The 23624-nt window shown below is 42.4% G+C and overlaps 1 protein-coding gene across 5 annotated transcripts in view; it reads right to left on the bottom strand.

Moving 5' to 3' along the window:
- Positions 1-815: 815 nt before the first annotated feature.
- The window catches only part of znf618 (zinc finger protein 618), a 37857-nt gene continuing 15048 nt past the window's right edge, over positions 816-23624 (bottom strand). For 2 of the 5 annotated variants that reach the window (XM_069673216.1, XM_069673217.1), the window contains exons 3-14: positions 22769-22846; positions 22541-22585; positions 12722-12811; positions 12396-12476; positions 11452-11541; positions 10312-10401; positions 8281-8358; positions 6544-6588; positions 5845-5922; positions 5105-5281; positions 3872-4971; positions 816-3748 (exon numbers count right to left, since the gene is read on the bottom strand). In XM_069673216.1, the coding sequence (XP_069529317.1) occupies positions 3218-3748; positions 3872-4971; positions 5105-5281; positions 5845-5922; positions 6544-6588; positions 8281-8358; positions 10312-10401; positions 11452-11541; positions 12396-12476; positions 12722-12811; positions 22541-22585; positions 22769-22846 (2483 nt within the window). In that variant the 3' untranslated portion in view covers positions 816-3217. The remainder of the gene's footprint in view (positions 3749-3871; positions 4972-5104; positions 5282-5844; positions 5923-6543; positions 6589-8280; positions 8359-10311; positions 10402-11451; positions 11542-12395; positions 12477-12721; positions 12812-22540; positions 22586-22768; positions 22847-23624) is intronic. The other 3 variants (XM_069673218.1, XM_069673219.1, XM_069673220.1) reach the window with 3 other exon arrangements.

The following is a 23624-nucleotide window of genomic DNA, read 5'->3' as shown; positions in this document are numbered from 1 at the left end:
TTCCAACCATCAATCATTAGTCCCTTTGAGTCTACGTGAGAGAAAAAGAAAAGAATAGCTTCAGAGAAGATGGTGAACAGAAGGCCATTGAATAATAAAAAGGCATGAGGTTGGCTCCGACTGAAGGATTTAAGGTAATCGTATGAAAAAAGACTTAAGGCCCAAAAACAGAGATGACAAACTAGTACTTAACTGATTAGTACCAAAGGCAACAAACTAAAGAAGGTACAGTATAACTTCCATTCATCCAAGTCATTGTAGGAGGTAACAGCTTGTGTAAATGTACTACAATCCATAAAAAAATAAATAACTTGACTTCATTAGTATGCATGTGTTGACTTTAGTGAATGTACTGGTAGAGTTTTTTTTCATCCTGAAAACAAAAAAAGAAACCCCTCAGTGATCCGTGTTTGTCGTTTGTTGCAAATGGCACTAACTGTGTTTTTCGGGGTGGAACGTCTCGCAAAAGTCACGGTTTCAGCACATACCCCCGGCATTGAGGTCACAGTTTGGTGTGTTTTTTTCAGTACAGTGAGGAAAAAGAGTTGTGGTGCCGGCTTGGGTGCACTCATTCCTGAGAAAATCCCGTTCATTTCACGAAACAGAAAATAATATTATAATGAGCTGCAGGAGCGTCATGAACAGTCGTTTGTAGTAGAGAGAGTTGGGAGAGTGTGCCCTACGGTAAAGCTTATTGCCTTGAAGATGGACAGTTGTAGCTTACATGAGGAAGACGATGTTGATCATAGAATGAGAGGAGAATAAATAAAATAATTTTCTCTAATTAAGCTTTGAAAAAACACATACATAAACACACATACAGTGTGAAACCACAGGAGGATTAATGAGTGATGAATTAAATCCTTGCCTATGAGCTTACCACACTGATGGCGAACAATATTACTGCTGTTTATCCGAGGGTAATGCAGAGGGGAAACGTCCTCAGTATAAAGACATGTATTGATGAAACTTGAGTGACTCATGTTCACCTTCCTGATTCATCATCAGGCCAGACGAAACGGCCTCTAGGTGTCGTCAGTATTTAGTTACTGACATAAAAGCTGAGTTGTGCCATGAAGCATTAATGGATCGTGAATGATTTATCTTCCCAACACGTTAATTTCCTGTTGATTCCGGATACGGTATGTTTACGGCGGCTTCACACTGGAGGCGCGGCGTGTGCGTGACAGCGGTGGGATCTTTTCAAACGGGGGGCGACACACCGCCTGCGTACTCGCTTGGATCTCGGGGTCTCACTGCGCTCCTCATGTGAATAGACAGTTAGACAAGCGCTCTGCGAGTAAACGCCAGGCGCTCTATGTGTGGCAACCATGGAAACGGCTTCTGTGCACTACTGTATCCCTGCAGGTACAGCTGTATTTTCTTCATAGGCTATAGCAACTAGCTAAATTAGCATAATAGTAACTTAACAGTTACCAACCAACATATATCCTGGCTTAAGTTAAAGCTAACATTACATTACTCAATACGTCTTGTGCCGATGCTCTGCCATGTAAAAGCCCTCCTGTTTATGTGCCGGCAACTGTTTAAAAAGTGGTTATATATCTTCTCGCAAAGAGCAAGCATCAGTCTCTCATCCATTGTGATGTTTTTTGTTAACTACTGCGCGTCGTGTAGAAAAAAAGTTCAAGAACTTCTAACTCTAGCAGCTGGCGGGCGTGTGCGTGAGACGAGCACACTTGCGACAATTTCAAGGGATTGCGTCTGCTTGTCGCTCCGCCTGTCAGATTGCACCTGCCTCGCTACCTGCCCGCTCGCCTCTCATCGACAATGAATGACGAGGCGCATCAATCGAAAAGATCTTCACCATCTAAAATCTAGAGAACAGGAGGCTCGCCTATTTTTACTGCGAGAGTTTCTCGGCCAAAACACACTTTAAAAATGAAATGTGATGATTTCTGACAGCATCTCTTCCTGATGTGCTTCTTTAAAACGACTTCCCTCGTTTGTACACAATGCTCTCATTTTGATGTGTTTTTAACTTTGTTACATTTCCAGGAAGTTAGTTGGTAGATAAAGTCACTCACAAGGCTATTTATTGCCGTTCCTATTTAATTTTCTTTGAAATAAAACACAGTCAGAAGTCTCATGTTGGCCTTAAACACATAAATAACATCAGGTTATGGACGTTATTACTTCTGATACGATCTCCCCCCTCGGGGAGCTCGTATGTCACGCTCTGCTCATGCTTCCGGTGTGAAGCCGCCGCTGAATGAAATCATGAAAGCTGACCACAACATGATGCTGTCCTCTTTGTGCATGTCTATAAGAAATATTTGTGAAGGAAAATCAACCAGCAGCTTGATTTCCTTCATGGTACAGGCCCTTCCCTGCAAATCTAGCGGCTTGATTTGCATATCTAGCAGCATAAGACCTGTTTAGAAGGAAAAACACGCCATTGGTTGATTTTTGTTACATTTTGTAACATAGACAAAAAGGAGAACATGAGGCGGCCATTAATGTTTCAGCAGCTGCTTTGAATTAAAAAATGCAAATGATCCACGGCTACATGAAGGCCAAATACGATTGAAGTAGTTTTCCTGTGAGTATGTTGAACACATAATAGTGATGCATGATAGTAAATTATAAACCTGCTTTAGTTAATTGTCAGAGGTGCATTGGCAGTGAGGATTCACCACTTGAATTCTTGTCATACACTACAACAGAAACGATCCTTCTCCTAAATACTGCACGCTACAGTCCATCCTGCAAAATATCACCTAGTCGTTTTCAGAGGTCTATGACGGTAGATCCAAGCTGTGAACGCTGACTTTACCTGAAAATGTTGCCATCAAGAGAGTAACAGCATTGTAGCCTTTAGGCTGGAGGAATTCTAGTAACTGGCCGGGATATGACTGACGCCGATCCTGCTTGTGTGTGCTTCCCAAACCAGAGGGAGGCGTACCAAACAGGGCAAGCTTTTGAGAACGACCGTTCCACCCCTACGTTTTGTCCACAGTACTTCACAACAGTCCTCCCTCCGTATAAAATATGCAATAAGCTGTAATATTTTATGGGTGTTGCAACCTGTACAATGTGAGTTTCCTGTAAGTATTTGTCTCAAGAAGTAGATTAATTTCCAAACACGTTTTTTCTTTTTTTAAAGTGTACAGTAAGTCTAAACCTACGGTATATAAATAATAGTCTTCAGTCATTGGTTGGAGGTGAAGGTTTGGTTGGTTAGGGTTGGTTTCTTCTAGCCCATGTTGGAGCGAAGGAAAATTAGTTTGTTCATCTCCTCAGCGGTCACCTGCTGCCTCCGCTTCATCGCCAGGCTCTGCTCGCACACCGTCACGCACTCGCTGCGGATGCCCACAGCGGGCACGGCGAGGAGCCACAGAGCCAGGCGAGCCAGCTTGGGGAACTTCTCCCCCACCGCTGAGCTCCAGTACTGGAAGAGGTCAGGCGTGCCTTGGAGAAGAGGTTCAGCCAGGTACTGAAAAATCTCTTGTCTGACTTGGCTCGGACTCTCGTCGTTACCGGACACCCCCCTCGAGGTGCCGCCGTTGTTTCCCCCTCCCTCTATGCGGCTTATTTTCGGGGTCGGCGGGCCGTCAGTGTCCCGGTCTTCGCTCCCTGACCCTCCACCTCCAGTCATACCTCCATCCCTGGTTTCAGCAGCCATTTCGCACGCACGGGAGATGATGTCTTCATGCTGGTAGGCCGGCACTGAACGCAGCTTGAGCTGTGGATCCAGGACCATGGCTACCTGGTGGGCTCGTTCAACCTAGAAACAGAGGAAACTGTTATGAATCATAGTCCTTCTATCAAGTCGAAACTGTAAGTTCTTATACTGCTGATCTGCTGATGAAACAACTTCTTAATTCTAGACGAACTATCAGTTCAATACCTTGAAATTTTCCTTAAGTGCTTCCAGGAAGTAGTGGCAGAGTTTGCTAGCCGTGCCGGTTCCGGCCTCACCAGCTTTGGATGTGAAGAACTTCTCCAGGCGCAGGTAGACGGGAAGCACCTGCTGTAAGGTCGGTCTCCTCTGGCTGCTCAGCTCCAAAGCTGCCAGACGCAGAGGTGCCAGCAGGCAAGCCAGTGTCCCGAGCAGATGCTTGTTTAGACCTTGGAGAACTGGAGCTGTGGCCTTACTGCGACCATATGCTTCACAAATGTGCTCAAAGTGGGCGTGCACCTGCAGAAGAGCTTCAGCCATACGGTCCCAGCATGGAGGGGTGGGGCATTGTGCAGGGCTGGTCTGCGCTCCTTCCTCAGTTGTGCTTGTGGACGTGTTGGTGTACTGTTCCTCGCGAAGGGCCAGCGAGGAGGAGGAGGCGATGTCTCTGCACGTTGTGAGAAGCTCGGCCAGCTCGTGAAGACCACGAGCCTGCAGGCTGCGCTTCCCGAGCACAGCCTGGACAACTGCGCCCAGCGAACACCCGGCGCATCGCAGGCATATCCTGCCCCGCCCACCACCGCCGAGAGGCGAGCCCGAAAACCCCGCCGCCCACACTCTGGGCTCGGAGACGTACACAGTGCGGATGTCGGACATCACAAACTCAGACAGCACGTTCTGCACCCAGTGGTGGACCTGCTCAGGCCCCTCCCTCAGCTCCGCCTCCCTCACGCCGAGCACGTAGCGCTTCAGTCTGCACCCCTCCACCTGGTAGGCTGTAAGAACGTAGCAGGCGTCCGGGCCTGAGGTCTGGGAGTGGCAGGTGACGGCGATGCCCAGCGAGGCGTTGGAGCCGAGAGCACACGTGACTTTGACTTTGACTTGGTTGTACATGCGGGGCAGCTGGCGCAGTGCCAAGGCACTCATGTTACCAAAAGCATCACGGGTGGAGTAGGCTCCATGGCGAGCACCCGTATCCACCAGGGTCTGGGCGAGCTTCAGGAAGTCCTTGCTGTTGAGGACGTTGAGCATGCTCAGATCTGAGCACATTACCCGTAAGAGACGCTCGGCCACCTGCTGCCGCTCCTTCTCAGGTAGACCGTTATTCTCTGCCAGGACGGACAGCAGAGGGGCGGAGACAAAGCATAAACATGATGAGTGTGAATGCTTTCTTTAATGTGACATGTAGAAAATACAGATCATTGTGTTTTGCATGTACAGACATATCAACAATATGCTTACGGCTGACAGTGTGATTTCTCTGGGTGATACTTTGAGGCTGGATTTGTAGTTTCACTGAGGGATGGGCCGGGGCCGGGGCCGGGACCTGAGTCTGGGAACCTCTCCACAGCGGCTCTTGAGGACCAGAAGCAGAAGAGGTTTTGGGTGAGTCGCCTTTGGTGTGGTTCTCATTGTCCGCTGAGGAGACGGGAGAGGTAGAGCTTCAGGCAGGGACAACATTGTTTGGCTTTAATGGTGGTTTTTTAAAGCGTGTGGTAAGTGAAGAAAAATATAAAGAGCAAATTAGGATACACAATCAAAGCAACAAGAACAGAAAAGAAAGAGATACGCTCTGTTGGCTCCCTGAATCTGCCATTCGAACCATGTGGCGGTTAAAGCCACTCAGCTTCTGTTTGCTTGCTGTCCACGTTGCATAAGTCATATTTCAGAGATGATTTAGTCGTGACTTTCAGCTGTGGTTACTTGGAATTGGTGTCATTAGCTACATGTATGATGCACTGAGGCTTTAGCGACAAACCTTAAAAGCTGTATCCGGCAGCCTCAGAACCAGATCTGCAACAACCCTCTTTTAACTCTATAATGTCGTGTCATACGCATGAATTTTAAATGCTTGCAGCTCAATCAACAGTTTCACTGTGGTCAAACAGACTATCACATGCATCGCAGCCACGGAGGGTGTGTTCACGTCCTGTGCTAGTCTGCCCGTTGAGCCTAACATGCATTTGTAGTGGTGGACTCACCAGCGTGGGACTGCATGTGCTCCAGCAGGTTGTTGTAGAACTGGAACTGGATGCCACAGGCACCACAAGTGTAGGGTTCTATGAAATCACAAGGCCCAGAAGAGTGTTGACTCTTTGTCAGAGCAGGAAAATGAATACACCTTGCACCTGTCAATCATTCCCTGATCTATACTTTATCTGCAGCTCTGAAAGTCAGTTCCACCAATTCCCATCGAAGAATTTGTTGCTTTTGTTGTTGTGATGCAGTTTTTGTGTTACTGTGCAAGTGATTGCAGTCATGGCGTCTTGGTGGCCTCGTAGCTCAAGGCGCCGACCTTATAATCACAGCGTCCCTGGTTTGAATCTGACTCGGGGACTTTGATGTATGTTATCCCTCCCTCTCTATCTCCCTCATGCTACTGTATGCTGTCCAATAAAGACTCACAATACAAAAAAACTAATTTCAACATTTTAAAATAAAACATTAAAAAAATGTGCAACAGCTTCTATAACATTCTTTGTCTGCTAAAAGATTTATAATGACGCTAAATGCAGAAAATAATCCTCTTATAATCTATAATCACAATTAATTCTATTATTTTTTACAAAGAGCTATTTGCACCAAACAATGACAGATTAACAAAAAAAAAGAGAGGGTGAAATGAAAAGGAGACAGCATGCATGTTTTCTCTTTTGACAGGTAGGTGGGGTTGGACTTACTCTGAGTTGTAGCGAAGGTGCTGGCCACCAGGGGGCTCGGAGTTCCTGTGGACAAGAGGATACAGAGGCTGTAAGCAGGCACAGTGGGTTCTCTCTGTTGCTTTTATCCCCCTTTTTTATTTAATCAGTCTTAACTGTTTATTGACTTTTTTAAAAGACAAGCAAATATCGAAGAGAGTGTACTAAGATGTCCATAACAGAACTTAAATTGCAAATCTATCTAATCATATTTAAACCTCTTTACATCCTTAAATATTTATGACCAAATAAGGGGAAAGTCTGAAAAGACACACATCCTTAGGTAGCTTTTAACAACTAATCTGCGTCATTGGGACTGTGTGAGAGGTCTGCCAAAATAAGCACATTAACTGCATACAGTCGTCAGATTATAATACACATGAAGCTGATTGGAGGAAGAAATGCTCCCTTTGCAGTTTTAAAGGAACAATCTTGAAGATATTCATTTGAATAATTGTCTGTTAAGTCACTATCTATCCCCAAATGAGGTAACACAATGGTGATTGAGCCTATGGCCCACTGATGAAAGCCTTTGCATTTGCAATATATAGTATTATTATGGACTGGGTGTCTGTGGTGAGTTTTGCAGAAAAAAATCACAAGCGGCGCCCAGTTCGTGACGCGTTTTCCATCACCCAGCAGTGGTTGGTCTGCCAGAGAGGGTAGGCGGAGCTAAGCGGCTGCTTTTCCGCTCTCTGCAAGTGTTGCGAGTAAACAGTAATCTACTATGGCTGAACAAACAAAGAAAAGATCGATGACTACAGATACAACTTCAAAAATAAGTGAAAATCCAAAGAAAAAGAAACAAATTCGACGCTCAGATGAAGGCAAACAGTCTGAAAAGGAAAGCAAACGTCAGCGAGGAAAATCAAGAGTTGCAACCATGACAAAGGGGGCCAACCGTGGACGGCTGGTTATCTTGGACGCATGAGGCCGCAATTGCCTTTTATCGCCATCAGGTGCCACCGAAGAGATCGAAACTGAGAACTTTGAGATTATATCTTCAAATCTTTATGACTAAATAAGGGGAAAAAATGTTACGTCTGAAAATACACACATCCTTAGGTAGTTTTAACTAGCAACTAATCTGCCTCATTGGGACTGTGTGAGAGAGGTTTGATCACGTTTAATTGACTGCGCCTGCCAAAGTAAGCAAATTAACTGCATACAAGCATCAGATACAGATACACATGGAGCGGATTGGTGCAAGGACATGCACCCTTTACAAGTTGAAAATTCAATTTGTCCCTGTGAATGTCAGAGACAGAACAGCACAGAGAGAAACTCTACTGACAGACTGTAACTTTTGCAGAACATTTTGTGTCGGTGCATTTTATCTGAGCTCACAGTAAGAGGCTGATGAGGAAAATATGTTTTCAGGGCCTTTAATTGCAAATCTTTTTTTTGGGTCACTGCTGTGATTTGTGGCAGCTGTGATCAGAGCCAAAGGTGATCCAACGTGTTATTCAACAAGGTCTCTGTTTTATGGTCTGAGTATGGACTGGAATAATAATAATAACAGAGCTCTTAGACTTGAGTTTTATATAGTAACAGTTGATGCAAGGTAGGTCACACAAACCTCTTTACATCCTCTACTCCCCCTCCATCTCAATTTCCAGCCCGGGCGACTGAAAATACCTTTCGCCGTTCGAGCAGAAATGATACATTTCCACACAGGTACACAAAACGTCCACGTAAAGTAAGTGACTCAGTGCTCACCGCTTGAGTTCTGCGAGCTGTTTGTGTCAACCAGGCTAGACTGGATTGCACTTTCCAGCTTCCGCCTGAATGGGCTGTCTGTAAGTGGAGAAACAATGAGTGACAAGCGAGTGTGAAAAAACAAGCTGTGAACCCAGACAACAGTTAAAACGTAGGAAAGTCAATGCATTAATCTTAAGTAGTTTGCAGCATGCTAATCAATCGTGCTAACAGCCTTGAACAAAAGGGTCCAAATGTTCATATTACATTTAAATATGGGTTTAATTCCTCCTCTTCATTCCATCTTTTTGACCCACTTCTAAGATGTGAGCGTGCCATGCTTTAAATAGTTCTTTATGGCTGTTCTTAGCAGAAAGATGGAGGAGGGGGGGCGGTGGGGGGGAGTGTCATGTATCACAAAATGCAGAACCAGTTTGGAGAAAAAATAATTTAGGACACAAAGTTTTTGTAGTGGAGTAAAATTGGCTCCAAAGTTAAAATAAAAGTGTAAAAAAGAAACCTTTATTGCGAGACTTAAACGAACAATGCACCAGCAGTTAACGATCCACTCGAGGGTTATTCGTTTCCCGCAGTGTCAAGGTGACCCAGAACCTCACATTTAATCTCTTAGGGTTCTCTTAAATCCTGTTTCCACTGGCTCAGTGTCACACACTTCAGCCGTAGTGAGCCATGCTCTCATGAATTTCTAACACGCCCTAACAGCAGGTCTGGGATATTACTTTGACGGTGCCTGCCCTAAAACCTCCGCTACCTCATCAGTATCAGCGCGAAACCGACCGGCTGCACTTCTGTGTTGATGGGGAGCCGAGAGTCACGCTGCCGTTTTAAAAAGACATCATTCAAAAGTACAGCCGCATGGTTTTTTTACTTTCTGATCATGTTCACGAGGTGGTTTTTTTCATTTTATCAACATCAATTTCTGCTCAATTCTGTCCCGACTCATTTCCAACAGTATTACAATTTGTCATGTTGACACCCTCGGCCAATTACAAAGCAATCAAGCTCTACATCACCAATGAGAGAGTATAAAATATGATCTGTAAATATCAGAGCACGAGGTGAAAAAAAAGAGCAGACGCCACTGTGTGTGTACGTGTCGGCTGTCGAGGTTAGGATGCAGTGTTGAATTCTCTGCCCAAACAGCTGAGATCACACCCTGGATGATGTGAGCCCAACGACGCACCAACACCGGAGGGTGCTAACGACTCTTGTTGCTATTAGGTCAGCAGCCCAGGTTAAAGGGCCAGTTCAGCGATTTTCAACCTCAGTCCTATCATGCGATAACGAGGAGCTAATGGCATTACGCAAGTTCTCTCTGTGCCTTTTGGAGGACGCTATCTGCTTCCGTGTCACCGGGCGGGGGCCAGGGAGCTTGATAAACTACACTTCCTCAATCTAGGACGCCCGCCTCCGATGTCATGTCTCATTCAAAATCGTCAGGTTTGAAATGTAGACTGCAGATCTGAAGATTTTTAGACGATCCACCGGTATATTCTTTTCATATTTCGGATTCTGTACCGCTCTGAGCCGTTGCCCTCAGCGAAAACGGTAGCATTTCACTCCAGCGTCTCTCGCTGTTCCTTTCAGAGGGAGGGGCACAATACACGCTGGGTGTTGTAGGAATGTAGACTGGGAGAAACCACGAGCTGTTTGTACAACTTTCTCCACAGCTATGGCGCTAATTTCAAATATTATTGCTTCTATCGATTACAGAGAACACCAGCTTTGACTGACAGTGGCTTTTTCCAGGTGCGAATTGCTCCTTTAACGACTCACCCCTGATTACACATCTATTAGCATTCTAATGACATACAGAGGTGTATATTTCTAGCTCTGTCCACCGGTCAGTTCAGAACTGAAGAAGCCTTTCGGATGAGAGGTGAAACGTCTTCATGAACTTCAACCATGTCCAGTTGCCTTTTGGATTAAGCTTCGAGTTATGAGGTTATGAGGCATGCACACTTTTCTTACTATAATATAATCAATCAACAACACTACTGAAGGATGTAGGATACACAAAATGGTTCTTACTTTTGATTTTACCAGCTTGGCTGTGGCCAAATTTACTCATATCGATGCTTCCAATTTCGGGTACCCGTGACGTCTTCAAATCAAAGGAGGCTGCATCAAAGACAGATTTGCAGAATTAGTTAAATCTCAGAGCTCTCACTCAGACCAGTGACATCAAAGCTTCAAGTCTGACTTCATCATATCAAACACATTGAGAACATGCTCAAGCAAAATTTTCATCTATGTTTATAGGAGGTTATACGTGTAAGAACCAATGACTTTAAAAAGATGGACGACATGACAGCTCCCTACAAGTGAAGTGAAAAGTTTTCGAGCGCCCCCTGCTGACTGGCTGCAGTATAGGTCATAAAGCCCGCCTCCTCCATGTTAACAGATGTGACATGAGTCAAACCATAAAATCAAAAAATCAATGTTTCTCAAACATGGTTACTGTTATTATAGTTACTTCTTATCATGCTGATTTATGTCCAAGTGTTTATTTTTCTGTAGTCTAGTTTTAATTAGTTATTTGATGCTGAAGGATGATTGACAGCTCTGTTGACAAATCCGGCTCCTGCAGCCGATCTGCTCTGGATTAGCAGAGTAGAGGAGGAACGGCGAGAGGAGATGTAACTAAAACAATCACTACAGTCATTGAAGATTCCATACCTGTGAACATCCGTTGAACGTACTTCAGACCAACACAAGAAGCTGTTCTGCGGTTTGTTTTAGTTACTTCTCCTCTCGCCGTTCCTCCTCTACTCTGCCACTCTGGAACAGATCGGCTGCAGGAGCCGTATTTGTCAACAGAGCTGTCAATCATCCTTTTTACAGCATCAAATAACTCATTAAAAATAAACACTTGGACGTAAATCAGCAGGATAAGAACTAACTATAATGACAGAAACTATGTTTGAGAAACATTTATTTGGCGTGTATTTTGATTTTATAGTTTGACTCATGTCCCATCTGATAACATGGAGGAGGCGGGCTTTATGACCTATACTGCAGCCAGTCAGCAGGGGGCGATAGAGACGTTTTGGCTTCACTTTTAGGGAGCTGTCATGTCGTCCAACGTTTTATACAGTCGATGGTACGGACAACAAGACTAAAACAGGTACTCTTTTCATAGCCTAAATATTGCAGCTTTAACAGGCTCACCCATCGGTGTGTGCAGAGCGACATGCTCCTGGTACGGGTTGAAGTACTTGTACTGCTTCCCACAGAACTCACAGACGTAGCTCCCCGTTTCTGCAGACAAGAAACACACAATCAAACCTTTGTTTTCTTTAAAATCCATGTCACTGTTAAACCTGTATCATATCAATAAAGATCCAGTTTGTTGGATTAGTTGTTTTCAATTAAAAAAAAAGGGACATCATTTGTTTAATCATGTCTTATTCGAAGCAGGAGAAGCAGAAAAGAGGTGGAGAAGAGGAAGAAGCTGGTGATCTGATTGCATCTTTTCCAAGTGAAAATTCTGTAAGTTTACGTTTAGCATAAAACATAAAAACACGGGGGTCTCTCTGCATAGTGCGTGGAGGTTCACGCTATCCCCCCCCCTATCAGTAGGAGTCATTAGTGCAGTGACAAGTGCAGGCTTCCCACCTGCGAACACTGCCAATTGTGTTTGAAGGGACACCCGCTGCCGTCGGCTGAACCCGCGGTCTCTGCGGAGGTGGGCGAGTGCTTTTTCCCCTGCGAAGGAGGACTTTTGGACTCATGTTCTGAAACCTTTCCAGTGTGGAGTTAGCTCATATGCTTAGTGTTGTCTGTCTAACACGGACCATCACAGTGACTTAAAGTCGGGCATTACAAACTGTGTCCAGTGGACTGAGGTGGACACAGGTGGACTTCAGGCTGTAAAGCTGTATGTTATAAACAGTCAAGGGGAACCATTAGTGCACTAAGATCTGCTTAGTTTTACCGCCTACAAACAAACTTTCCCCTCTAAATAATAATTTAAATATATCATAAAACAAGGTTAATAAAAGGTTATTAATGGCTGCTTATGATGCTGTATTTTAAGTAGGTTTTGTAATCTTCTTCTGCCATATGTTCCATATGTGTTGGACTACCTAGAAAAGTGCATCAAACAGTCTTACTTGGTCCAATTTTCTGGTAGGGTTCAACTGGCTCCTCCTCTTTAAGGCCATCCACAGGTAACACTACCTGTTCATATGGATCTGGAGGGAAGACAGAAGGAGATGCAATGCGTGGAAACTATAGCTGTGTACAGTATATATTATCCACTCCCTCTTTCACATGCTACCGGGCTTTTGATGCAGCTGCAGGAAATAGAGATTCTATAGCAAGAGGAAAGTGTGAAATAGGAAGTTCACTTATACGTGACTTTCCAGTTCAGGTCGGGAAGTTTCAAAAGAAAAAATACATTGTCATGCAAAGTTGAAAAAAAAAAACTCCAGGTTACCATCTACTGCATGCAGGTCACGGTGCTCCTGGAAGCAGCTGTAGTACTTATACTTCTTGCCGCAGATGTCACAGGAGTAACGGAAGCTACCTGCGGATGATCACGTAAGAGAGAGAGAGAGAGAGAGAGAGATTGTTTATCCGTGACTGAAACACAGGCAGGACCGGCTCTTACAACCAGTATTTTGTGGATCACTGACTGCAAACTGGGTAGATAATAAAAACAAAAGAAGAATAAATAAACTCCAATTTTCGTGCACAGTTGACTGTGCAGAGAGCACTGTTCCTGTTCTGATTTCTTTTCACACTACATCAGCAGACATTGCCATAGAAAGAGGGTCAGAGAGGGCAGAATTGCATTATAAGAATAGATACGTACACAAAGAAAATATGATTAGAATAAATAGGAGATTTGATAGTGCTGGGGCAGACAGATGGAAGCTATATGAGATTAGATAAACAGACAGAAAAGTCTGGACAAGTCAAAGAAGAGGTATTAATGATTCGATTTATTTTGATCAAAATCTCCACATAAGCAAAGATAAAGAAAATGTGTGCAAGATAAATTGTGATGTTAATTAGCATCTCATGAATCTCAAATAGTGTTATAAAGGATGACAGTAGTAGGAACTGTGTTTTCAAGCTGGAAAATAGATCATTGTTTTAACTTGCAGTTTTTTGTCGGATTTGGAATTTGTCACATTGTACACAAAGCTAGCACGTTTCTCAAACTGGATTACCGTAACACCTGGAATATAAGATGCAGTCTGTTTTGGGGGTATACCAGAGGGGAAGAAAAGGTTAACGCGAGTTAACGCACATTCCCTTTAACGCCACTTTTTATTTTGACATGTGGTTAATGCATGCACGTTTTATTATTATGACCCTCCGCCTGCCCAGTAGTTTGAGAAATCAGGAAGCGATGCAGCGGTAATGTTGTGGTTGGCAAGCAGAAACAAACCTCCGTGAGCAGAAATTGATAAAGTAAAGGGTCTTTTAAATGGCAAGTTCAGCCTCAAAGCCCGGCTAGATGGTTCTCTGGACAAGACAAAAGTTTTTTGTATTCACGGTCGATGTGAACGGAGTTACCACAGGAGTACGTTGAGTCTTAAATACCACTTGAGCCCCAGGTTGTGAAAAATGTCTTTAAGTGATTAAACTTTGACTATTATTTAGTTATTTTTATCTCCTACTGCAGACTCAGTGACTTATTCCTTAGGAATGTTACATTCAGGTCAACATGCCGTCTGTTGTTGCTTGTTGGGCTTCAGTTTGCCATGTTATGCTTTCAGCATATTTTCTGAGCATGCAGTACCTTTGAGGTTATTCTGTAGAATATTCTGGACAGTATTTGTCTTTGTTTTGGAATGTTGCAATAATAATAAACATACATTTGCATAAAGGAAGCATATTTGTCCATTCCAATGTTGATAAGAGGATTAAAAACATTTACAACAGGTAAAAAATGTGCAATTAATTGCGAGGCTAACTATGGACAACCATGCGATTAATCGCGACTTAATATTTGAATCAATTGACAGCCCTACTATTCACTGATAGAAAAACATGGATACAAGTTATTTCAAGACTTTTTCAATTTATCTTAATTTGAAACACATTCAAAACACACAAATTAGAGCCTACCGTCTGTTTTCGCCATGTCGAGTTTGCAATCCTGCTAGCTAACGGTGTGGCAGTTAAGCTCAGCCTACGGTAACGTTGATTGTTGTGAGGGTGCCGGCTGTACCGGCGATCATGACGGCGCATGTCCGTGACGAAGCTTTAGCTAGATTATAGCGCCATCATCTGGGTAAAATACCTCAACACAATAAAATACTTGTAAATAGGACGCAGCCTGCTTTTTAAATGAAAAATATATATATCTTATACACTGAAGTTTACGGTATATAAACTGGAATGCTGAATCTAAATCTTGTTGTGAACCAACTAACGCACTACATTTTAAAAATTGCATTAATATTGCACCTTGTTTATCTGTTTAAAAGTTTTATAACTGCTGGGTCAATTCTGTTGATGCTTAAGAGAATGAAAGGAAATTAACAGATAAACAGTGCTGCTCTTGCTAATTCTGTGAGAGCATTGTGCAGCCAGGTGGCTGTTGACGAGAACACCTGAAGTGCCTCTTGGCAGAGCAAAGTGAACTCATGTCTGAAGACAATCTGTTGCATGGCACGGAGCAACTGAAAGACTACAATCCTTTCTCCTGTAACTTCAGGTCTATTCTTCTCTCCGTAATAATGTGTCTGACTGAGGTTGCCCCCGCAGAAGGCCTCTCACCTTACACACCCATGTGGCAAATGTTTCAACATTAAGCAGCAGAGCGACAACTTCTAAATGTAACGTCATGTTAATTCAATCAGCTGCATTCTTGCTTGAATTCCAGGCGGGCCCAACTGAGGTATTCCAAATATGTGTTTAAATACTGAACAAAAACACGCAACAAAAATATAAACAGCTTTTGTTTTGGTTCCAGTTTGTACGAGCTGAAACTTTTGTTTCCCACGCACATAAAAAGGTACATTCAAGGCACCAATGTTTTTTTTGATCTGTGTTAGTGACTCCTCTTAGCTGCCAAGATAATGCATCATCCTGACAGATGTGGCAAATCAAGATGCTCATTAAACAGCATGGTTATCACACAGGACGGCCTCTGGCTGCTCACAAGAAAAGGCCCAGCTAAAATGTGCATTTCTATCGCACAACTACGGGCAGAAAAAAGGCTGAATTTGAATTATTCATATTTGAATTTGAATTGCTCAACCTGAATAATTTAATTCAAAATTTGAATTTGAATCACATTATTTGAATTTGTATTGTACAGTCTGAATATTTCAGATTCAGTTTTTCAATTCAATTATTCAGTTTCTCCTGACACATATTTCACGCACATACACGACACAGTGCCACAGATATGGAACGTTTTCAGAGTGTGTAACTGGCATGCTGACTGCAGGACTGGGTTTCCAATAATCATTTGAGATATCTTCCCGGGAGTTTTTAATATATCTTGAGCTCCCTTGCCTCGTAGGTTCCTGGGGATCACTGCTGCAGACCACCTGCTGCTGCTCGACACAGACTGCAACAAGTAATATCATTCTTCCCCATAGTATCGTTATTATAGCGGCTAATGCAGCTGCTAATTACAATTATTATTATCAGCCTTTCATCATTACTGTGCTGTTCTTGCTACTTTTACCCATTTGTACCATTATTATTCGCATTGTGACCATTAGTCTGTATCATCTGTTGTTGTTGTTATTGTTGTAACAAGTACATACTGTATGTTGTTGTTGCTCTGTTTGCCTGTCTCTATCCTGCATCTCCTTCTAACCCATTTTTCGGCCCATCCAGTCGAGGCACACGGCTGTTCAACATGAGTCTGGTGCTGCTCGAGGTTTCTGCCTGTTAGAAGGATGTTTTTCCTGCCACTGTTGCCAAATGTTGCTAAGTGCTGCTCATGGTGGATTCATGTTTGGTCTCTGTCTAAATAATATAACAAAGAATATACCTGCTCTTTTTGTAAAGCGTCTTGAGATAACTTTGGTTATGATTTGCCGCTATACAAATAAAGTTAGATTGATTGATTATTAAATTACCCCAATAAACCGTCTCATTCAACACCTAGGATTAGGTATGCACGATATTATCGGCACGTTATCGGTATTGGCCGATATCGGCTTAAAAATCGGATATCGGCCAACACGCCGATATCCGCCGATATAATTAACCAATAAAATAATGGGCTGCTGCATACTTGATTAAATGCCCGACCTCGGCGCAATGTCCCCGGCGCGAAGAAGACCTGCGCGGCGCAGCGTGATGACGTCACGTGTGTCTACCTGCAGCATGAGAGAGTTAGAAGCCAAAATGTCCGTGGTGTGGAAGTTTTTCAAAGTGTCCGAAATAGAAAGCAAAACTGATATTTGCAATGACTGCTCAGCTTCGGTGATGCGAGGAGGAGCCAAGGCAAAGTCTTTCAACACTACAAACTTGATGAACCATCTCAAGACCCGTCACCCCGACCGTTGTAACAAATGTGATAAGAGTATCACCATTATACTGTACGCTAATTCCAATACAGAAGAGAGTTGATGATCTCTGCAATTAGGTGTGTGGGGAAAAATATCGGTATCGGTAATGAGTTGTAAAATATCGGCATATCGGATATCGGCAAAAAATCTAATATCGTGCATCCCTACTTAGGATAAGTTTGCGTAACCCAGCCAGTTTTAAAAATGGATTTTAAACATTTTGGAAACATAGTAAATAGATTTCCTAGAAATATTATGCCAGGGGGCATCGACGAGCCAGCAAAGTACATTTTTATAAGAACCAGTTTCCACACTTCACAGCAAAATGGTCCATGCACATTATGCTTAAATGGTCACAAGGAAATATAGCTACTAAAGCCATTATTAGGGCGCCTAACTGTAATTGCCTTTATAACAGCTCGAGGGTTCAATATCATGTATATGCTATAATTTCCCCATCAATTAACGTGATTAAAACTATTTCCCACAAATTGGTGTTCTCCTGCTCTTTGTCAGGGTAATTAAAGCTCACATACCATCATCGCTCCAAGCACAGGTGAGGACACGTTCTAGATACATCAATAACACGGTAATAACACAGATAACTGGATATGAACGCGCGATCCGAGCAGGTTGGACCGGTCTCTTTAATGTGATATTTCTGTGTACCGGCTGTAACACAGTCTCACATAAACACTGCCAAAGAAAGCAAGGACAGTTAAAAGACAGGCCCAATCTGCAACCAGACCTCTTCTCTTTAGCTCAGGGATCAAAAAACGAGCCGAAAGCCCAATATTTGACAACCTTGAATGTCCTCTTTTTTCTGCCTGTTTGAATAAAAGTTGGAGCTAATGGATGTTATATCCTTCCCACTGGTTTTTGAAGGATGAATATGAAATGTTTCAGAAAACAAGCCTCGGGGAAAACCTGCCATTATTCAGCTGAAAATGCAAACTGGCATTTCAATTTCATTTTCACTTGATAAGCACTAAAACCATGACGTACTTCACATTCAAATGTCAGTGTGGTTTGCTTTGTCAAACTTAAACTGGCAGGCACTGTGCAACCTAACACAAATAACAACATAGAAAACCATTTTTCTTTTGATTTCACAATCAACATGACATGAAAACTCTGATAATCACCTGTAAACAGTGTTTTCATTTTTCCTCTCACAGTGGTGTTAAACAACTCTCTCTCAGGTATTTATCTCAGGTATTTTTAGTCTTAGTCCAACTTTCAGCGTGCTTGCACAGAGATATTCTGAGATGTTTGATAAACAGGGAGCCAGGTTTCCAAGAACCCTACTGTGATTGTAACATTTGAATGTGGCTGCTCTGTTGATACAGCAGGGGGGGATCCAACTCAGGTGGCTCCAGAAAACAAAAATAAAACAATCAAAGAAGTTAAACCTGGCTAGACTTTTGTCACAAAACAATGCAATGTAACGTGGTTGGGTTCTTCGTCAGCCAACCATTAATCTCTATTTACAGATTCTACATTTCTTTGTAGAATCTGTAGGCTGGGATGTCTTCTGGTTTCCGTTTGTGCTACGCTTGTAGTGCGAGTAATATTGACCAATCACGTATCAGTAGGCTGCGGCGTATGCAGGATAAACAGTCCGTGTGAGAGCAACGATTTAGCTTCTTATTAATCTCTTTCAACAGAAGTCTGCAGCAAACAATCCGTTCTAGATCTTAAATTCAACTTGAGACAAATTCCCCTGATGCTGTGTCACGAAAGCCAGCGTCCGTTTAGATTTCCCGACTTCCTCGAATGCATCAGAAATGATCGATCCGACCTCCGTTCAACAAACGAGCATTTTAAAAGCTGTTGACTGTGTTTGAAATGGCATACTACATACTACATACTGCATTTGGTGGTAGTATGTAGCACAGAGCTGTTCAAATGTATTTTGTTTTCGGAAAGCGGGAGTAAACAACAGCCCGCCAATAGCAAACAGCTGCTTCTTCAGCTTTAGCGCCCCCTTCTGCTCTTCAGGAATGCTGCTGCTGTCTGCCATTTCAACTGCCGTTGTGATGTTCCAGCGCTTTGCATTGTGGGATACAGTAAGCAAGGCAGACTGGTCCGATGCATACTGGAGATTTTTTCCGAATCAGTACGACATCTGGTTATTTTTGGCGTACTGTGAATTGTGCTTTTTTTTTGCATACTACATTTTGGCCAAATCAGAACATACTGCTAGTATAGTACGGCATTTCAAACAGCCGTTTTTTTTCTCCTCTTGAGGACAGAACGCTTTATTTTTACTTGTTACACATGTGCATCATGATGATGTTGAAATTTCGGCAAAGCTAAAACGGTTTCTTTTTCTGTCAACAATGCAGCACACGGAAAAGGAAGTCATGACTGGAAGTCGTTTATTGCTAACCGCTGGCTACACGCTCGGCATGTTCCCCACTGTCCCCAGAGGCTACATCGTCGTCAGACTATAGCCGATGGGATCTAAGATTGATTGCTTTGTGACGTGTGTTTAAAGCTCCTGTGAGGCACTTGGGTTTGTGTCGTTTTGGCGCCCCCTGTGGACAAAGCCTTCCTTTACTGATTTTATCCTGTACATGCTTAAGTGGTGATTTTTAACAAAGAAATCTCATCCTGCTTTCTTTAACAGTCGTGTATTACTCACTTAAATTTTTGCTTGGAAAATGTAAGAATTAATTTCAGTCCGTTTTATAACCAGTGAAAAACTCCTCACAGGAGCTTTAACATGTACAAAATGTGTATTGCTAGTGTTACAGTGCGATCAGAACAACATTAGATAACTTTCACAGAGTTTTTAAATTCTGTCTTACAGTCTAATACAGCATTTGAAAACTCAGTTTTGGCGTCCATATTGTATAAGTCAAATATAAATATTTATGGATCACATTTTATAGCATCTCTGGTACCTGAAGCTACCTCTTTTTTTAACACATGGCTGTTTTTGATCTTAACACCCACTTAGTCAAAACTACCGAAGGTTTGTTCTAGCAGGGCTCCAAAAATACTCCCCTCTAACTCCTAGAACTCCTCCACAACACTACAGCCCGTGTTGTTTTTCTGCTTTTTCTAAACTCTCCTCTGCCCCCACTCCTTCCACCGAGAGATATTTTACAAATCATACTAGATATGCAGTCTGGGATTATTGTTGTCCTGGTTTAATTTCCCCAGTTGGTTTAAAAAATGAAGGCTTGCAATGATCCAATGATAGTTACCAATCAGTAAGAACAAATCTGGTGTTAAGCAGGCTTAAAGTCAAGGTCACTATAATGCCATATCTTTAGTTTGCAGCCCTAAACTTCAGCTTTAATCTTCTTTTGATCGCTGGCATGAGCAAATTTTATTTTTTCTTTATAAGACAAACACGCTGTTTATTCAACTAGAATAAATTGCTTCTAAAACAGTTTGGTTTTTCTTTACTTGCTGCCACATTTTCAGGCCACTTGGACGGCCCATAGAAGCAAATTAAAGACACACTTTTAAATTGGCATGTCAATCATTATCAAGTATAAAGTCTAAATATGTGGCATCAACCAAAAATGCTTCACAGCTTGTTCCATCCTCTTAAGAATTTAATCTATCAGCATTTCACCGAGCAGCCTCTCTGGCCTACTTATTAACACAGCCACAGCCCGGCTTCTATGAGTTTGTATTCCACATACAGCTAAAAAAATGCCGTTGTTTTGTCTGAATAAAGATGATTGCTCTCCAATCTCCCTGCCATGTTGATAATGCTGCCTTTGCGACGTGCACATTCATGTAATGATTGCCGAGTGTGTGTAGGAAGCTTTATAAATAACTCAAGTACTACTCTGAGGTAGGAGTATTTTTAGTCCCAATCAAACTTTCACCGCGATCCCTGGGAGTGATTTTTAAGATGTCTAATAAATACAGGCTCTAGGACCTCATGTACAATGCAATTAGATGAGCAACATGCCCAAACCTGCAGGCCGAAGGTTTACCTCAGTTAAACTGGTGTTGTGGGACAATGAGTGTCAACAGTGTGACATTTTTTGGCTGTGAGGTCTTTAATTTGTTCCACTGAGAGAATTCAGTTAAACTTTAACCAAGCTAATTTTATCAGCAACATATCTTGTGGATAATGAGAACATTGTGTCCAAGCAGGATTAGTTTGTGCCAGAAATTTGGGGTTAAGTTGGAAGATGCATTACAGATACTTAATGTCGCCAATGGAAAGGCAGCGACAGTGAGGAAACTAGACGGGAGAGAGGAAGGATTGTGAGGGTCACATAGAGACAAATCTTCCAACCCAAATAAGTGTTTTTCAGACCGGGACCAAAAATGTACCAATATGTGGCCAGTACAAGATTCCTTTTTGCAAGATTGATTTTTCAAAAGGTCCTCAGTTGACTGCAGCTTAAACAAATACATTTTTAAAAAGTACATTAAACAGTTTTTTTCAACCAATTCAAGCAAGGACAACCTACTGCTCAGGGAGGGATAGTTCAGGTTTCATGTACTTATCAATAGCAAGTGCACTATTTACAGTAGATAACAGTCAGCACGGCCACTGTCAGGAGCCGGGCGGAGTTCCTACATGGAAGCTAAGCTAAGGCCTGGCCCACTCAACAAGATTTTTTTGTTAAAAAAGAGACCCCACATATGACGACAAATGATGATAGATATAACAGTCATGTTCCTGTAGTTTGTGGAGAGCAACAATATGACCAGAACAGCACCAACACCACAAACTAACAGATTCCATTCGCCAACAACTTGTCCCGACTCACACAACCGGATATCTTGTTAAATCTCTCGCGGTCAAATGCAACTTTAGAGTAAACAAATATGGCGGACTATAGGCAGGAAGAATTGGGGAAGATCACTCACACTCACAAAGAAAAAACTATGGATGAAGTCGTGGAGTTGTGGAGACGTAACAATGGGCTCTACATGTTGCAGCGCGAGTTGTGCTTCCTCCTTCAGTCAGCTTGCTTCCCAGTTGGAAGCAATCGTTTCGTTCCAAGTGACAAACAACAGAGCGCATGCTCGGCTGCCATCTGGGTTCCCCCCACACAACAGGATATCGCATCGTAAATATTGATGTAAATATATTTCATATTCGGAGCAGCCCTGACGCTCTTCCAAGCAGATGGGAACGTAAAAACACTCTTAATATACCTCACACCACAGGAGAATCTGGCATAACATTTTTGTCGAAAGGAGGAAGTCGGGTCCTACATCGGCCTGATTATCTTGTAGTGTGTACCCCGCTTAAGCACCGCTGCAGAGGGGGTCACGAGTTACTTTAGCCACTTAAAAGAGTCGGACGCAAGTTGTGTTTTTTTTTATTGTTCTCCGCAGTCAGACAGCTCTTTCCTTGGGCAACATGTCTTAATCCGCACAACGGCCCTGCATACCTGCACATCAGATCAGCTGTTAGATCAGCAGTTTATAGAGGAGACGACAAATAAAAGAAAATAAATTATTGAAATTACTAAATTACGTCCACGATCATTTTTTCTGCATTATCATCCGTATAAAAAAAGTTAAGATATCAGTACGTAAGAAATAACATAAACAGAGACAGATATGTCTGCGATATCGGTGGATAATATCGCCAAACTTATACACTGGAGGGGCTCTGGTATCTTCTATTATAAGTTGCAGTAGATTGTTTTAACCAGCTTTTTAAAGATCTAAAAGTAAAACAACACACTGTCTGTTAAATGAGCCATGTATGCAATAAACAGCTTGTGATGGCACGCTAATAAACTTGAGTGTGTTCACTGGATGGCTGTACTCACTGTTGGGAGTCTGGGGTAGACCATCTGCAACCATGCTCTCTGATTCTATAGGGGGAAAATAGTCAGCCTTAGAGAAATCTGTGAATAGATGAATGCATGCTCACATGTGGTCACGGCTTACAGGAAGTGAATCACAAAGGACTAAAATATCATGGGAAGAAAACTACAGTGAATTGAATATTATTAGGCTTTTTGTAAGTACCAAACACAGATGAAAAACTGTCTTACCTCTGTGTGCTCTGACGTGCGTCTGAAAGCAGTTATAATACTTGTACTTCTTCCCACAAACCCCGCATACATAAGAACCTGCAGGAAGATGCAAAACAGTGTCAAAAACCCTGGAGTACACGCATTTAGCAAATTCAATAACTACTGTAAATATACTAACAATTACTTCCAAACAAAAATGCTACCAAAAAGCTATTCATGCACTAAAATCCAATTATATGTCACTTCCCATACAATCCAACCACTTATGAAACTGAGGTTTTTTCTCAGCTTTTGTTGCCTAAAAGAAAGGAATTACTACGAAATCGGATTAATTGTTCGAAAAAAGTATGAAAGTCAGGAGCCAAGATTGGTATTAGGGCCGATCAAGGGATTTTTAACCGGTCAGTATGAGCTATATAATCCAGCTTCTGTTCTCAAGCTTCTGTTTATTGTTCTCCAATTATGTGAACTGTCAAAAAAGCTAAATTGTGGTTAATTTAAATTATGAAACCAAAGATGAAACAAAACAAAGGCATAATAATCCCGCCTTGAACTGGCAGTGTAAAAGGGGCTACTGATTCCTGCGGTCCAACTTCACCATCAGAGGAAATGTTTACATTTAATGTGAGTAATAACGACTTGCTTAGCTCGTTTTAATGTGAGTAATAACAGCTAGGTTAGCTTGTTCTAATGTGAGTAAAAACAGCTAGGTTAGCTCGTTTTAATGTGAGTAATAACAGCTAGGTTAGCTCATTTTAATGTGAGTAATAACAGCTAGCTTAGCTTGTTTTAATGTGAGTAATAACAGCTAGCTTAGCTCATTTTAATGTGAGTAATAACAGCTAGGTCAGCTCGTTTTAATGTGAGTAATAAC

Source organism: Semicossyphus pulcher, unplaced genomic scaffold (genome assembly GCF_022749685.1).
Source record: "Semicossyphus pulcher isolate SPU_LCO1_2020_fin unplaced genomic scaffold, fSemPul1.0.p SCAF_22, whole genome shotgun sequence".
Taxonomy (NCBI): domain Eukaryota; kingdom Metazoa; phylum Chordata; class Actinopteri; order Labriformes; family Labridae; genus Semicossyphus; species Semicossyphus pulcher.
This window is presented reverse-complemented; position numbering and strand designations above follow the sequence as displayed.